Raw genomic sequence first — 17628 nt, 5'->3', positions numbered from 1 at the left:
ATCACGCAGTCTAGGAATAAGAAATTGGTGGAAACTGCAATGCAACTGACATTATGGGCAGAAAAGTAAGCCTGATGTAAGAGATGCCTTGCTAAAGGGTCCTTGCATTTCAGAAAGATAACCCCCAGACCCAGAAAAACAGAGATTGACCTGCATTTTCATATGCATCCAGACTAAACAAATCTGCAGGTTTTCCTACAAAGAAGGAGTCTTTCTTTGCTAGAATAAAACTTCTTTGAAGTTGTTGGGATTTTGTTTGTTTGGTTTGGGTTTTTTTTGGTTAAAGGAATTCTGGTGAATTGGAAAGATGGTATACTGTCTTACCAAATGCAACCCATCTACCTCAACTGGTGTGTTAAAAGAAATTCACTGTGTGCCCACATCCCAGTAGAAGCTTGAGAATCCCAAAAGCTGGGTTGGTCTCTCCTCCAAAACTGCAAAGCTGTCTTGGGCTATGCTCTAGCCGAGCATCAGGAAACGCGAAAGGCTTCCCCTAATAGGATTCACTGTCCCTTGGGAAAAAGAAGGGTAGTAAAAAGACAATGCAAGACGCTAGACAAAACACATTACTGCTGCATCATGAGACACTGACGGATCTGCAGGACTTCCCACTACAAGGTAATAGAGTCCTTCGTATTTTGTGTTTCCTTCCTTGTGTTTTTTAAGGCAAAGAGATTTGCTCTCTTGGGGTTTATTAATCTGTTTTTTGTTTGTTGGTAAATTTGTGTGTTTTGCCAAGTAAATGCATGGAAGCAGTTTACTGACTAACAGTTCTTCCACCTGAGTGTCATGCAAGTGAATGATCATACTTCCTCTGAACCTACCTGGAAAAAGAGCTCATGATTACACTGTGTCACCTTTTCTGTCACTTGAACCTCATCATGCTAAATAAAGTTATGCAAGAGGTATCAAAGGTAACTTCCTCATTCCTTATCCAATGATAACCTCCTCACTTCCTCGGTGTTGAACCAACAAGAATCCTGTCAAGACCAGACGGGGATATTGAAAACACAGAAGAGCAGGAACGGAGGAAAATGGACAGAGAAACACAGGAAAAGAGACTCAGAAGGGTAAAAGTAAAGTAACTGAGCAACCACTTGTACTAGCTAAAGATTAAGCCATCAAAAAAAAATAACCTGACAAACTGCCAGAACATAGATCCATCACTTAAACACACTTACGACCCATCCAAATCTGACATTGCAATTTTAATCACAAAAACATTTATCCAGAACCTCCCACTACAAGAAGCTTCAGAACTTGATGTAACTTACAGCACTGCATAAAAATATGTCAGTGTACTACACCCTGTGGTAAGCCTCACCCAGTGTAAAACAGCTCAGTGCTCCTGAAGTTAATGAAACTGCCATAATTTACATCAAATGAAGATCTGACTACAAGCACACAATCTATATATAAAATGTCAGTGTTGATCCATTAGGGAATCAACCAAGAGGATGATACTTGGGAAGAAGAATCATGATGAAGTTCTGATCTTTTCTTTCCTTCTCTTATTGCATCCTTCAAAAACAAAGCGGGGCGGGGGGGGGGGCAGTGGGGGAGGAGGGGGTAGTGTACTTTACTAGTCTTTTTATGACGAATGATTTATGATTCCAGGTCCTCATTAGAAGAACCAAAAGAAACCACTGCTCTTCCACAACCGTACTTCAAGTACAGACCCAGAAGACACTCTGGCTAAGTGCGACTAACTCAAAGCAACAACTGCTCTGCAATGCATTTGTAAAAACACTCTCGGTGCACAACATGACAGTAAAACAAATTTCACGCAGTTGAGGATCCTTGAAGAAAGACTGGACGGATGTAATTTACCGTGATCGGGTCACGTCCTCTTAACGCCGCCTTTCTCGCTTAACAAGTCTGTTGTAAGTTAAGCCTGTGCAGCTATAGCATGGCAGTGAGAAAGGAGTACGGTGACTGCAGCTGTACACTGTGAGGGGAACTTGTTCTTCTGTTTAATTTAGAGGGAAGTTTGAAATAAAGCCTCTCCCTAACTGAAGTTTATTTTTACCTTCTTCACAACTACTCTACCTTGATGTTACTTATCATCAAACATTAATACTCTAAAAGCCCTGACTTGCAGTGGGCAACGCTGAGAAATGTAATTTGCCTGCCTGCCCTTAAGAATACCCACCCTGTTCTTTAGCTGAGCATTTCTCCTGCAGCACAGAAGAAAAACATCCTGACTCAGGGCTAGCTGAAGTCACGTGAGGAGCTTGGATGCACACCACAGCAAAGCACATCAATGCCAAAACCTGTCTGGATGGTACCCAGCCGGATCACACGTATCAGCTCACAAAACACCGACTGCTGCCTCTAAACCAAACCCTCAGCTGCCTACCACACTATTTGCTTGATTATGTTATAGCATTCTGCCTCTCTTTTCAATGAGTCATCAGTAAACAATATTTGTTTTCAGACCTTTAATTTAATCTCCCCTTTGTAAACTACTGATTAATTCTAATAAAGGCATTCAGAATCACACACCTACTGACTGCACATTGCAGCCTACAATGACATGTTCATCTCAGCACACTTCAGCGGTTACCAAATAACGTCACACGCTTATACTTCACCACTTCTGCAACATTCTGGGAAGGTTATTTTAAAATCCTACCCCAGAAGAGTTAACTCCTCCACTTCTCTAGGTGATCCTGCTCTGGCAGGGGGTGGGGGTTGGACTAGATGATCTCCAGAGGTCCCTTCCAACCCTTCCTGTTTTGTGATTCTGTGAAATAAGTTCTCCTTTAAGAGGGTGGTCTTCACTTCTGCTCTTTACACATGTGAAAGCCTATAGACACAGTCTGTCTCCTGACAGTGGAGAAGCCTCTGAACTGCAAGAGCTTCAAAAGAAAGCAGGTTCTGCTCTTTTAAGTGGTCTAGATAATTTTGTGCCTCAACAGCTCAAAAAAAGGATTTCACTCTAACTTTCAAACCTTTTCCTTAGCCTGAAAAAAAACAGTCAGCAGAAGCGTGCCTTTCTAATATACTTGATTTACACTGTTTCTTCTGGATTAGTGTATGTTAAGGTATACTGCCTCATTTAGAGCTGTAAGGATATGCTGGAAAACCAGCACACACTAGTCTTAACAACATCTATGCAAGCAAGTTACACTGTAATTCATCTCCAGAAAGTATTTCTGTTGCCAGAAACCTCCTTTATGGGAAACATATTTTCTTAACACTCCAAAAAAATAAATCAATTATATGTCTAGCTCTGGTTCATCCAGCTGGGGGGAAAAAAAATTTAAATTAATAAACATTCCCTGGTGAAATGTTTCTGAACTTTGCGAAACTTCATATTCCGGGTTATTTTTTCACTAAATCTTTAGGGGGAAAGGCAGCACACTGCAGACACTGAACTGTCAGTACACGAATTACTATTTAATGACAGGTCATGTACGTCCCTCGTCTACACTACTGCGAGAGCTGTATGGTAACATCGACAACTAAAGACTGTGAAGTTCCCTGGTGCTGTATTTTCTTACAAACTCACATGTCAGACCAAGTTCATCAAAAGGTATGCTAAAACTCAGGGACATTTTCAATGCGCCTGGGCTGATTTATGGTTATGAATCAAATTCATGCAAATTTGTAAGCTTTACAAAATACCTGATGAAATTTGGCAGATTCAAATGGGTTTCATTTGCAGCCCCTCTGAAACCGATTTGAAATAATGCTCAAGGGGCGTGAAGTCACATAGTTTGAAAATGAAGCATCGAGCTACACAATGCTGCATATCAGGAATGCCAGGTTTCAGACAGATGCAGGGGCCGATGATACAATCGCTCCTCAACCAAGAAATCTTGTATAGGGCCAAGCTACCTGTAGGAAGGAAACTCTAGCAGCAGGCAGTAAGCATGACACAGACACCTACAAGTGACAAGATCTCTGCAGATACACAGACTTAATCCCAATTGTTTTATTCCATTTTGCTGTCTCCACCTAGCCCTGTGAATGCCACACTTCTGTGAGGCCAACCTCCAGAAACACCACTTCTACTACTGCTGGAAGAGCACATCAGAACTCAGGAAAGAGGTGGTGTGCCGAGTGAATCCCCTGCGGACTTAACTTAGCATTTAGGAACCTTACAAACAGGTGCTCAACTCACTGGCTGCCTGGCGTCTCCAGACAAATTCTGAGCAAGTGCTGTGGTGGTATTTTAGTTTTTTAGCCTGTGAATCACTCCATATTTCGCAAAGAGTGCAAAACTGATTGCCACTATCACAGGCTCCTTAAGTCATCGTTTAGGGGTTTTTTAGCTCCCATTTAAAGTATTTAACCATGAGTCACAGAAGACTACAGGAGGAAGCTCTCCACGTGCCAGTGCAGCAGCTCTGGAACTGCCATAATTAACTCTGAGATCTTTCTTTACAGCCACAGGCGTGCCCATTTTATGAGCAAATCCTTCGCTCCACACATCACACATTCAGAAAACGCGTTGTTTGGGGAGATGTGAAACTCGGTACCTCATGGCTAAGGTCACCGATCGCAGTTACCTTATAGAATTCCCTCTTCTTGAGGTGTGGCTGCATCAGCTGACCTAGGAGGGCAACACTCAGAATTCTGCGCTGTGCCAATACACTGTGATTACCCACTTAGTAGCAACCAATCAGTAGTATACAGTTGCCACTGGGTAATACATCTCCGAAGTCATCATCCTGAAAAATTAGTGCCAACCTACTAGCTTAAAGCCTGAGAACGGGAATTCTGTGTGGGTCCCAATCTCATTGGAACACTGCAGGAGCACATCCATGCTCTTCCTTACAAGTACAAAACTACAACTCCCTGGGAAATGGAAGGTCCATGGTTTACCAGCCAACTTTAGCTCCCTCTTTACAGTATGCAAACATGAAGGCAAAAGTAAAACCAGTAAGTCTGCAGTGCAGAGTTTAAGGAAACAGTTACTATATTTAGAGACAAGGAAAACAAAACGTAACGTACCCTCGGGCTTACTTACAGTTCCTGGTTTGACTTCAAGGTGTTTGTTCTGTGCTCTTCAAATAGCAGACTACCAAATCAAGCAAATTCATGCGCTTGATGAGCTCCACCTTCAGAATTATTTTCCCCAAAACGCATACAAAGCGTACTCAACTATTTTCTCCATTTGGAGGCCTGCACTCCCCCTCGAGCTCCATGAAGTTTGTACATTTGATATTTCACCAAGACATCAATTTTTGACATTTCTCCAGAGGATGACTGACAGCTACACTGTAGCTTTTCATTAGCAAAAATGCTTTAGAAATGTTGATATTCCTTGATACAGTCAGAAAGAAGTACCAGCTGGGCAGACAATAACCTACTTATTCAAGAAGATATGTCTTAATCACAGCCCTCACATTTATCTACAAAACACGTTTCGTCCGCTGTGTGGGAAAACATCTTTGCAGAATGTTAGGAAGAGGCTTAAACTCCTGTACAGTCCCTTTATGATATATACAATAGAAATGACGCTTTAAATAACATACAGAATGATGGTAGTAAATGTGGCTTTTCATTAGTTCTTGACAGAACGCAGACACCAGACTAATTTATTATTATTATTTGACTTGCAAAGAAGAAAGAGCATCTTGAAGGAACGAATAAATACAAACACATATATATGACATTTCTTTCTCCTACTGAACAGCCTAGTGCAGTGACTCTTCAAAGACAAGTCGCACAACCACTCTCTCTTCCAGCACTTGTGTACACCACCTCTGTAGCTGTCACTGGCCCCGATGCAAATCAGGATGGCAAAACATCAGTTTCGTAGCTGCACAGTGAGAATGCTTGTAACCATATTTTATATGCATCTTTTTAGGTCCCTCAGTGAATCAAAACATTAAAGCATCTTGGCTGATGTCAAAGCCTTTGAATTCTCTTCTTCCAGGCACCCGTGCTCAGGCAGTGACTTTGTGGAAGAGACGTCTTAAGTGAGTTGCACATCCTTCAGAGCCAGGTAAGAACTTGTTGACATAAATCAGCATGCGTCACAATATTTTAAGTCTTCTTCCCATCTCCAGCTTTTGCAACGTTCAGTATTCCCTGACTCTTTGATTCAACGTAAGAAACTCCCTCTGAAACACCCTCTGAGGTCAGTCTTCCCCCTTATATATATTATTTCCACTGTCTGACATTAATACCTGACTATTCAGTTTAAAATTACTGGCTCTTGGAACGTCAAATGCTCTGCTCAATCTGGTCTGATACTCACTAGAACATCAAGACACATGTCTGTTCCCTCTACACTGTCCACTGCCTGATACACTGCCAGCAGTAGACCTCACACAAAATACCAATCAAAAGGTAGTACTTCCAAACAATGGAGTGAAACTGCAAAACTTGAAGCCATCATCTACCCAGGAAAATCCATCTATATCCTGTTAATGTATTAAATTTTCTGAATAATTTGACTCCTGACAGTATTCCCCTTCTCATAAGCCAGCAATTTTTTTCCTTCTTCTGTTTTTATTTAAGTCCCGAAAGTCTACATATGGTCATAATCTCTATCCTTTTTCTTTGCAATTACTATATAGAGAACCCAATTGGTAGATGTTTTTCCATTCTTCAAATGATACCATCTGCTGCCATGGTTCACAACTGATTTCCTAGCCTCCTTCCCAAGATCCATGAAACATCGTGTACAGTCCTGACCACTTACCTTGTCTTCTAATGGAAGGCATGCCTAAATATATCTTCACATGATGTTGCCGAAGCATTCCAGAAGCACTGCGGGTTATCTTTTTGACTTCCCATGATATTGACTCTCTTGACATTCACTGCACTCTTCAGGTTCAGAACAGGTTGACACCTTCTGTATATCAGCACCAATCTCACCATGTATATTTAACCAACGCATTTTTCAGAAAGCATTTCAGCAGCATTAAAACTGCTTTTCTGGTAAAGCCTTTCAGAGGCACTCTTCACTCTTCCACACTTACATGCTCTTCACAGTTCTCTATTTCACTTTCTTTTATCACATTTATTCCTATTCTGTCCTCTGTCCCGGATAGTCCGTTTCTTCCCATTTTAATTGGCCGATCTTTTGAATTTGTAGCTTCTTCCATTAGCATTCCTTAAAAAAAAAAGAAAAAAAGCACTTTCTCTTCACTTGAGGAATCCTGTTCTTCACTTAATGTAAGTAGTTTCTTACTGGCACTGCATATATTAGCATAACAATGTGTTTATTACACTTTTTGCACATTTCTCAGTACCTGGAGTCATTCTAATACTTGTGCTGACTGCCACGTTGCTGCCACTGCTTCCGTGACTTCCCGTGTTCCTGTGCTTGGCCAGGCTGAGTTTTGGGAAATCGCATCTTGCAATGCTAGAGGCAGATAAACCCGTGTCTGTCTTTCAGGCTTCTCTTTGTATTTCTCTTCTGCTGCTGCCTGACGTGTATGTATTGCTTCTTCCTGAGTGAGGTCAACATTATTTAAAAACCTGCTCATGGATGTCTTTATTATTATACTTTAGGAAAACAGACTCTTTTGTAAGCATTCATTTTCCATTTAACATAATTTCAAGTCTCAGATCATTATCTCCACTGTTTTTCCCTTCAAACTAAACTCTCACCCTGCATGTACCGCTTTCACGACACATCTTCTGCTACAGTAGTCCTCAAACTTCATTATTTCTGCAGAGCTGCCTTCTCCTTACCCACCACCTCCTCCTTCACGCTTACACCTTTTTGTCTCTGCCACCTCTTATGAGGAGAAAAATGTTTTTCCCAGCCACCAGCCTGTCTCTCCCTGTGGTTCTCATGGCCACACCACTGCACACACACCTTTCAGCACTCCTCCAACCTACACACCCATGCAGCATTCACCCTTGCCCCAAGAAGCAAAGATGGATTGTTCACCTGCATGAACAGGTGAAGGTGAAGCATGGTTAAGGTGTTCACCTGCAGTTACACAAGTCTTGGTAGACATTTTGACGATACCTTCATCACGATATTCTCGCCTCCTAAGCCTCCCCTTTCAGATACCCACTGTGAAGAGCAAAACTACTTTATTAAAGGTTGCAAGAATACGAAGAAGTGCTCTGCAGCAGGCAAAAACTGGGCATAAAACCAGAGCAAGCAAACAGAAGGAACAAATGGCCTGTTTCCATGCAGACAGCAATGCCATGGAGTGTTGGGAGAAACATTCAGGGCAGGGAAGATCGACAAGGTTCTTCTTCCACCCACATCCACCTCCAGGACAAGTGGTATCTATTTTTGCAGCTGTGCCACCTAGGTCCATAACTTCCAAATGACACAGGCTGCAAGGCAACAAGACTCTCACCGCACACAAACACAGTCCATGATCAGCAGTGATGTCTAGCATAGAAGTAGCATCCAGCATTACTATTCTTCTGTTTAGTTGCCTTTATCTCACATGTGGATTGGTGCCAAATCAAAATGTTTACAATTCTATCTGAATCTAACCTAAGAATCATAAAGTTTTGTGTATGTGTGTAAATATGTGTGCAATAGAGAATCTTCAAAAGATACTTATACTGCTACCACTCTAAACTGTAAAATACTTCAGGACACGCTTAAGTACACTACATACATCGTCAGTTCCAGGAAGTCAACAGAACTATTCCCAGCAGGAGAGTGCAGTGTATGTGTTTACCAGGGAAGGACCACCGTATGCACCGTGCTGTCAAAAAAACACGTCTAAAAATTAGGAAGAGGCAAGAGTAGGGGGAGATGTCAGAGATGAATATGCAGTAGACTATCCACCCACCTGGCAGGGGGGGGAAAAATTAAAAAAGGATTTTCATCTTCCTGAACTACACCCATATTCACCAAATAGATTCACTTGTTAAGGAAAAAATAAAAAAAGACAAAAAAGGCAAAAATCCCCAAAGAGATGTCTGTGTGAGGTAGAAGACCACAAATTTGCAAGAAATGCCGGAAATAATGCTCCAGAAGTGTCCAGGAGTACTGGGTTCAATTCCTTCCTCTTCCTATGTGAATAGTATCCTGGTGTTTCAGATGAAGCCTTACCTGAGAACCACCTCAGAGAGGGCAGTCTCAACCTTACCTGTTCATGCTTTTCTAATTCTTGTCGTAATTGAACACTCAGTGGAGCAGGACACAGTTGTCTCACTACACAAATAAGCACCGCAGTCACTAAGCTAAACAGATTGTCCTGCTCTTTGACCCAAAAGCACATTTAAATACTCCACGCCAAGTAAGGCATCTCAGACAGGAAGACCGGAGGCAAGCCCACATCTGTACACCATACAGGACAGTAGTTAAGATGCTGACTTGTAAGACCTTGGTTCAGACCCATACTCTGCTTCAAGGAGAGCAGCTCCCTGCATGCACTGCTGAAATGGTTCATCTGGGACCACACGAACATCTTACTCCACAGAGTGATCCCGGTCGCTAAAAGGAAGTTCTTGCTTTTTCCACTCCCCCCACTGAACTAAGTCCACAGGGTTTTCTTACCCTTGGTGGAGGAAGACGGGGACGCCTCCATCAGGTCATTTGCAGTAGGAACCCAATTTAGCCTCCTGAATCACTTCCTGGAAGAAATGGACTGACGCTCTGTTGCTGGCAGGAGAGTAGCCAGCTCAGTTAAGTGCCTTCGCTACGCAGTTCATAGGAAGTTGCCTTGCCAAATTTTAAATGCTGAGGCCTGGGACAGACCCAGACATGATTACTAAGTCCAGCGCATGACACCAGCGCAGCACATGCTGTGAAAAGCCTCCCAGTCCATGCCCAGTAAGTCTAACATGTCCAGTATGTGCACATGATTTATCTGCATATGCTCACTGTGCCGTCTGGCATTCAGAAAATCAGAGAGTTGTTGCAAAAGAATTGGAAAAGTCACGTCCTATGCGCTGTTCATATGGAATACAGCATCTGATTGTGCAATGCGGGACATCCGCGCTTCACGGGGTACCAGCTGAATATGGCCTTTATTATTTCTACATGGTTTAGCAGTTAGGAAACAAAAAAGGTAACAGCATTTTCATTTAAATATAAAACTGGCAGATTTCTTTTGGCTCAACTGCCAGACCCAGAGGACAAATAGGTAACTTGCCCAGCCTCAACTAGAGCTCCACCAACAGATTCCTCGTAAGGAGCTCAGAGAAGTGTTGGTATTTCACCGCCCTTCTGTTTCAGCAACAGGCTAACCTTGATCAATATGATGCCTTTTACTTATTCATACAATGGACAACTGAACACAGTGAACCTTATGTCCTCTGTGGGTCCGGCACAAGCTGCTGTTGTGGCTGCAGCTGTTGTTGTTGTGCATGTGGAGGTGCAGGTTTGTATCAATATGGAATTATCTAGAACTTTGTAAAAAGAGCCCTCCAAAACACTCTATCTCAACCTCCACTTGCCTCAACATATTTAGCCTTCACACAGTAGGAAAATGCTCGAGACTGAAGAAGAGCCACCACTCAAAAACACATCAAATAATGGAGCAATAGGTCCTTGCTCTTCCAAACTTAAAAAAGGTGAGAAAATGTTTGAAACACAGTTCTTTCCATCCTTCACATGTGTCTTCTAAATTATTCTGCCCCAGTGAAATAGTAATTCCATCCCATTTTGCCACTTTAACAAGGCCAGAATCATCCCCCTGAAATAAAGGCATCCAAGTTCCTTGCTGGTCCTGGATCAGGACCAGCAGGCTGAGCCACACCACTCATGGATTATGATCTCTTAAACAGCCTCTGAAAATGCCTTGTGCCTGCCGTGTTCCACTTTCTCTTACTTCTGCAAAAACAATCTCATTTCTTCAGGCCTTATCTAGGAATCAAAGACTACTGACCAGCAATCTAACCTTTAAGCACTTATCCTACTGATGACAACACATGCCAGAAACAAGTATAGCAGAATTGGTATTAAATAAATTTAAGCTTCAGCTTTAAGTTCTGTCAAGGGTCAATACTTAATGCAGGTCATTTTCTTCCAGGAAAATTTTAAAAATTAAAAAAAAAAAAAAATTGCATATTCACAACATAATTTCCATGCCATGACTCCTTTCCCATAAACCCATTATGATTCTGCAATGTTATGGTTAGTAGTAGCGAGGTAAAAAGCAGGATCTCCATATGCATAATCTCAGGAAGGGCAGTAGTTTGGTTTGCTTTTTGCAGTTTCTGAAAATACAGGGTCAGAACTAAACAGGAATTAAGGTGCCTCTCAATTATACTTGATATTAATAGCAGCTACATGCCTACATATGTTCGGACGGAGAGACCTTAGCAAAAGTCTGGTAACAGACAATACTCATATCCCAGGTAGTACATGTACGTGGCTTTCAAATTCCTGTGGATTTAATTGTTTGAAATTCGGATAAATTAATGAACCTATAAAATTAGTGCTCTGCTGTTCAAAGGACAGTTTTCAGAGGGTTTTTTCGGACGTAACAAGCTGTATGTACATTTAACGCCAATAAAGCACTGAGATGTTTTTAGAGTTCTCTGCTCTGATTTTCATGTTTTATTACTCTTCATCGTCGGCTACACTCATCCAGCTTCGGCAAGGATATCTGGATGTCCACCTTCACTGACATATTGTTAGACATTCTGGCAGATGACAAACAGGAGAGAGAGAACTGCAATCAAAAAAGAAGGGAGGGGAGGGGTGGAGAGGGGGAAGATGACCTGACACTTGGGGAGTGGTTCCCTCTTACTTTAAAATGAAATCCAAAATGGAGAAATAAGACCCCCCATTTAGTTATGTAAAAGTTTCTGCCTTTCAATGATTTGGGATCTAGAATCTTGCTACGCTACTCTCTCCCTGTCAGCATAAAAATAATAAAGAAAAAATAGAACATGAGAAATCTGGAAAATGCCATCCTAAAGATATCACAGGCTGGACTGCTGGGCCCTCTGTTCTCTCATTAGTAAGGAAAGAAGTGGAACCTTCCTGAAACCAGCATATTCAAGATCAAGCCTTTGAATTCATACAAATGGCTTTCATTTTAGTATTAAGTACCAAATGTCTCTTAAAACTCTTGAGTGACCAGATACACAGAGGGAGAGGCAATGTTCTGGCAGCCCAACCTTGGGGATGCTTCTCTCCTCCTCAATGAGCTGCTTCATCTCAGCCTGCCAGAGACAAACCCAGTGGACACCCCGAGGAGCCCTGTCAGTCCTCACCCACCAGAAGTATAAGGCCTAAACCAAGCCACACAGAAGGTTTCCTGCGAGCAAAAAAGAAAAAAGAACCCCAGTATATACAAAACCCAACGCTGTGATATTTTTAGAGCCTAGAAATTACAGAACTGATTTTCATAACATTTACTTCCAACACACCTTAACCAGTTACCCAGATTTTTAAAGGAAGACTTTCTTTTAGGAATGTGAGGTTTTTTCCTTTTTTTTGAAGGACACATTCCTAACAGAAGCTATTATATCACCACTGTCCAACACATCTTTAATAATTTGTAGCCTGACGCCTTGTGCTTTACTGTACAATTCAAAGTCAACAGAAATAACCTTTAAATCCAGGCAAGTCATGCAATGCTGCACAGCCAAAGTTGTTTCGAGGAGGAATGGGCTGGAGGGTTGAGGAGCTTGGTAGATGGTTTTATATGAAATCTACAACAGCCTACAAATCTGAAATGAAAGAGACCCAAAATACCAACAGCTCAAGAGTTTCGTATGAATTTAAACAAGCTTTTTAATTTTTTTAGCACAAGCTCACGTGACTTGTTAAATAATTTACTCTAAATTACTTATCCTGTCTTATTTATTAACAATTCTAGAGTGCTTTATATAACTGCATTAGAAATTTATTTTGTGGTTTTGAAATGTACGCAATACACAATCACCTCTCTCTTTTAATAGGCAAGAGCTTAAGAGTCACCTACTATTTTGTTGGCAAGCAGTTCTTCCTGAAACACACCAATTAATTTCAAACCCCATTCACCTGAATAATCGTAAGTCAATGTATTAATGACTCGAGACCAGAAATGTAAAACTAGGCCAGGAATGTACTTGCACTGCAAGAAGACACTTTGAAATCAAAGTCTTCGAAGAGTCACATACACTGAGACATCCTAACAATACATTTTACTTAATGAGAAAATGTCCTTTTACAAAAAAAGCCCTGAACACTTTAAAAATTACTCTTTTACTATCATATTAATATTTTTGCTTGAGTGTTCTCGCTGAGGACTACTCATTTGCTATTGTGCCTAAAATGCCCGGATTTAACAATACTTATATACTCATTTTGCTCTCATTACTCTTGGTCCTTGGCTCTTAATGTCAGCTTCAATGACTGATATCATGATTTTAATGCAGAATCTCACTCTGGAGTTCAATTTATCTCCAACGATATCAAAACTACCAAACAATTACTATGATGAAGCTCTGTAATGATAACCGATTTTAGCACTGGCACATGCTTTCCAGATAAAGACCAGCCCACGTCAGCACCCTAGCCAACTGGACAAATATAAAACCGTGTTAGAAAAGGACAATTTTCAAATAATAATAATAAAAAACAAATTTTTAATCTGTCTTTTATTCACCTTATCAGAAATCTATGCAAGAATGATTAGGAAGGGAAAGAGTGAGGACAATGACTAAGAAAAGCATCAGGCATAAATACCCTTATGCCCTCCCGCACCAAGTGTTCTTCTGTGCACCAAGTGTTCTTCTGCGGGAGTGTTCTGAGCATCCCTCTGCTGCTCTCAGTAGATTTGGATGGGGGATCCAGGCAGGAATCAAGTAATAGCTGGACCTGGAGCAGAGCATTTATTAAGCTCTAAAGCACAATTCAGCTATGGGCCAAAACAGAGCTGAAACACCTGGGTACCAAGTGATGGTGGCAGTTCTGATGTGTGGGACGGCAGGTCTGCCACTCCTACCAGAACCACTCCAGCTTTCTCTCCTGTCTCTTGGTGCAAAGGGGGAAACCTCGCTGCCCACTCACGTCCTACTTGCTGGGTGGCATCCGCCTGGCCCGCAGCCAACCCCTGGCACCGCCATGCCCACCCTAACCACGCGGTTATCCCCACACTCCCAGTGCACTTGGCCCACCTGCCCCAGGCGCCTGCAGATGCTTTGCTTAGGACTGAGGGATGCACTCCCATCAAAACCAGGACACAAGCAACAAGCGAAGCGCTGGTTTCAACGGACACTCAGGAAATACACTGGAATAAATTACTAGAAATTAGTCACATGCGCTTCTCACTCTTACTTAAACCGAGCGACTCCACCAGAGGCCAATGGAATCGTGCTCCTTTATCTGCAGAGCACATAAAAGGAAAACCAGGTCCGAAGTTTCCCAAGTAAAATGCATGACCCAGCCTCTTAAACGTGCTTCCTGGCTGGAATAAAGCAAGATGTGCGGTGCTAAAAAATGCTTCCACAGTCTGTAACTACAGTATTAGAACCGCTTCCCTACGTATTTACTGTGTACTGAGCTCCCACCATGAAATAACGTTGACAGCTACTGCAGTCCAATTTTTAATTTATGCCTATAAACTAATTAAAGAGCCTCTGTGTTTTATGTTAAAAGTACGCATGAAAAGCTCATCTAAAATACGTGCAACAGCATCTCCTGAGAAATCCATGACTCAAAATTATTTTTAGATCACTAAACACAACAACATGCAATGTCACAGAATGATACAGTAAAAACTGAAAAGAACTGTAAAGACAGCGATGCTCGAAAAATACAGGAAAATTAAAACCAAAAGCATCAATGCAAAATGACTAGACACATTTTTCTGTTGAACACGGCCGGAACACGTATTTTTACGTATGTGTTTTCTCCTCTGGCTTTTAAGAGTTTAAATTCTAGAGGAAAATTGCTCTGCTACCTTCAAATTGAAAGTACCGGGCAATAAGGCTGGCACGGCCTATGGAAATGAGCAGAGATGCACAGCTCAAAGGAATTTATTTTTCTTTAACGAAGCAATCCACAGAACGCTGAGCGCACATCTGAAACAGACACTGCTGTAACAACTCAGAAAAACTGTTTCTTTGCCATCGGCCCCGAAAATCTACCGAAGGTAGGCCAATAATGAATAGTAAAAATGAATGTCTCCAGCTTTTTCCCCAAACACGCACGGGGAAATGCTGCAAACTGAATTCAGCAAACTGCAGAAAGGTAGCCCACAAGCTAGAATTTAATCTAACATCACACAGTATTTCATCATATTTTTAGGTTGTTTCTAAAGGAAACTGAAAAAGAGAAGTAAGATGGAGAATGCCAACAGTGAAAAATCTGTATAGACCTGGGGGGAAATATCCTGATATTTTCCATAATAAAAATGCAATGGAAAACCATCCAGAAAGAACAGCGATCGGTAAATAGAGACGGAAAAAACAGCTCTAGAAAGTTGGGGGGGGGACACCCAGATCTATCACATGCAAGTCCAGTATCCAAATTTTTTTGCTCAGCAAGAGCCTTTGCAGCTTTTCTCAGGCCACATATGAGGATGCCACAGAGTACAGAGCTGTGAAACGATGCAGAATTGGACATGAAAAGCTACACATCTCCCTCGCTGAATACCGTCTGCAGACAAACGAGGATGGAAGAAACGCATGGGGAAGAGAGGAGAGAGAAGGCAAAAAGACCCCCGCAACCCTAAAAACTTTTTGCACCTTCCTCGCTACTAATGACGGTTTCCTAATCCTCCAGCGCTTGTCGAGAGGCAGAGCACAATGCTCATTCTTCTGCAGGCTCAGTATTTTCTCCTTCCAGCCACCTTGCTGGGAAGGGCAAAGCTGGCTCGCATGCCATGGCCGGGGAAGATAGTTCGCCGGCCCTTCCACCAGAATTTGCCGCATCCCTTCTTTTTTCCCTTCAGTTCGCTTCTTTGGACGTTGTTTGGGTTTGGGTTTTGGGGTGGGGTGGTTTTTTTTTAATATAAAAGAGTATAGGAGAGGTCTAGGGGAGGAGAAGCCACCCACCAAAACTCCTGGTTCGCGGGAATAAACCAAGGGACAAAGCGTAAAAAAGCAAATAGAATAAAGCCCCCTTTCCGGGTCTGCTGCCGCCGCAGAGGTGAGGTCTGGCGATGCGCGCCCTCCGTCAGGGGCAGCGGCAGGGGCAGGGGCTGGGGCAGGGGCACGGACGGGGGGCAGCAGCAGGGACAGAGGAAGGCGCATAGGCAGGGGGACAACCCACCCGCTCCCCGGCTGTCCCGCGGTCCCGCAGCGACCCCCGCGCCGACCTCCCGCCGCGCCGCCCGCCCCGCTCCCCGGGAACCGCATCGCGGGCAATTAGGATTCATCATCTAAATGGGCTGGCAGCGGTATCTCTGGGAAGTCGCGCCCAAATTAAATCACACCGGGCTTTTAGGCTTCCAGCCACCGCATCTGCCCGCGGAGCGAGCGCCTTTCGGCACGGGGAAGTTCCCCGCCGCCCGCCGCCCCCTCCCGCAGCGTCCCCCGGCTGCTTCGTCCCGCCGCCCCCGCGCCGGGGCCGGGGCCAGGCCCGGGCCATACTCACATCTCGGTGACATTGTCGCCCTCGGAGCTCCGCTGCGGCACGGGGAACGAGGCGATGCCCGGCGCCGTGTCCGCGCACCAGATCCGCCAGGAGCTGCAGCGGCAGGACGGGGGGCAGCTCAGCGCGCCCCGCCAGCAGCCCAGCACCAGGCAGCACAAGCCCCACAGCCGCGCCAGGCCGGGCCCCGGCCTCCGCCGCCAGGACACCATGCCGCCCCCGCTCACTCCAGCGCTGCCCCGACGGCCTCCTCCTGCTCCCGCCGCCGCCGCTGCCGGGGCGCACGCCCGGAGGGTGTGCAGCCTTCCGCGCCGCGGGCGGGCACCCCGCGGCCGGGGCTCACATGGGCGCGCCGAGCCGCAAGCCGCAGCCGAGCCGCCGCGCTGCCCGCCCGGTGCTCCGGGGGCTGGCGGGAGCGGGAGCCGGGCGCTGGGGCGGAGAGGGGCGAGCGGGGCCGCCGGCGCGGCGCGGCACCTGCCCCTGACCCCGCGGGCGGGCGGACAGCGGCGCCGCCTGCCCCCGCGGCGGCTCCCGATGATGCTGCAAAACGCGCGGAGCGGCGGGGGCAGGTGGCGGAGGCTGCGCTCCTACCTGCGGGGGCCCGGGCTGCCGCTGCCCGCCAGAGGTAGGGCGGGCGGGGAGGGAGGCGCAGCCCTCGGCAGCGGCGGCAGAGCTCGGGGCGCCGTGCTCGGCGCTTTACGCACCGTCTCCTCCTCCCTCCAGCTGATAATAAAGCAGCCCCGGCTCCTGCTCCAGCCCAAGCCGGGGAGCTGCCGGCAAAGTGACGTGGGGCTGACGCAGAGAGGGGCAGAAACTCCACAAAATGAGCCTGAAATCCAAAAAAAAAAAAAAAAAAAAAAGACAAAAGCAGCAAGGGAGGAGGGGGGAGGGGGGGGAGGAGAAGGGAGGGTGCCGAAGACGAGATACCAATAGGCAGCCTGCGCCCGAGCCTGCAGACGCACACTCACGTATACATACACATGCACACACACTACACACGCGTACACGCGCTCGCGCGCGCGCCCCCCGGGATGGGGAGCGCCCCGCCGCCGGTGCGGACTGTCCGCCCCGCCGGGTGAAGTCGGGGGCACCTTGCCGAGGGGCACTGGGCATCCCCGCCAAGGGCGGGATCTCGCCTTGGGGTGATAACACGGCCATGCTGTAAAAGCCCCGGGAGGCGGCGGATGAACGACCCGAAAAGGCCTCGT

At 44.9% G+C, this 17628-nt stretch overlaps 1 protein-coding gene across 1 annotated transcript in view; it reads right to left on the bottom strand.

Annotated features, from left to right (window-relative positions):
* The window catches only part of NTRK2 (neurotrophic receptor tyrosine kinase 2), a gene marked incomplete at both ends in the record, with an annotated part of 199766 nt that extends 183134 nt beyond the window's left edge, over nucleotides 1-16632 (bottom strand). Inside the window, one exon of the mRNA XM_084278353.1 lies at nucleotides 16424-16632. Coding sequence (XP_084134479.1) covers nucleotides 16424-16632 — 209 coding nt within the window. The remainder of the gene's footprint in view (nucleotides 1-16423) is intronic.
* Between the last annotated feature and the right edge of the window lie 996 nt (nucleotides 16633-17628).

This window comes from Gallinula chloropus (assembly GCF_964237585.1).
Source record: "Gallinula chloropus genome assembly, chromosome: Z".
NCBI classification, from domain to species: Eukaryota; Metazoa; Chordata; class Aves; order Gruiformes; family Rallidae; genus Gallinula; species Gallinula chloropus.
The sequence above is the reverse complement of the archived record's forward strand: the minus strand, read 5'-3'. Positions and strand labels throughout refer to the sequence as shown.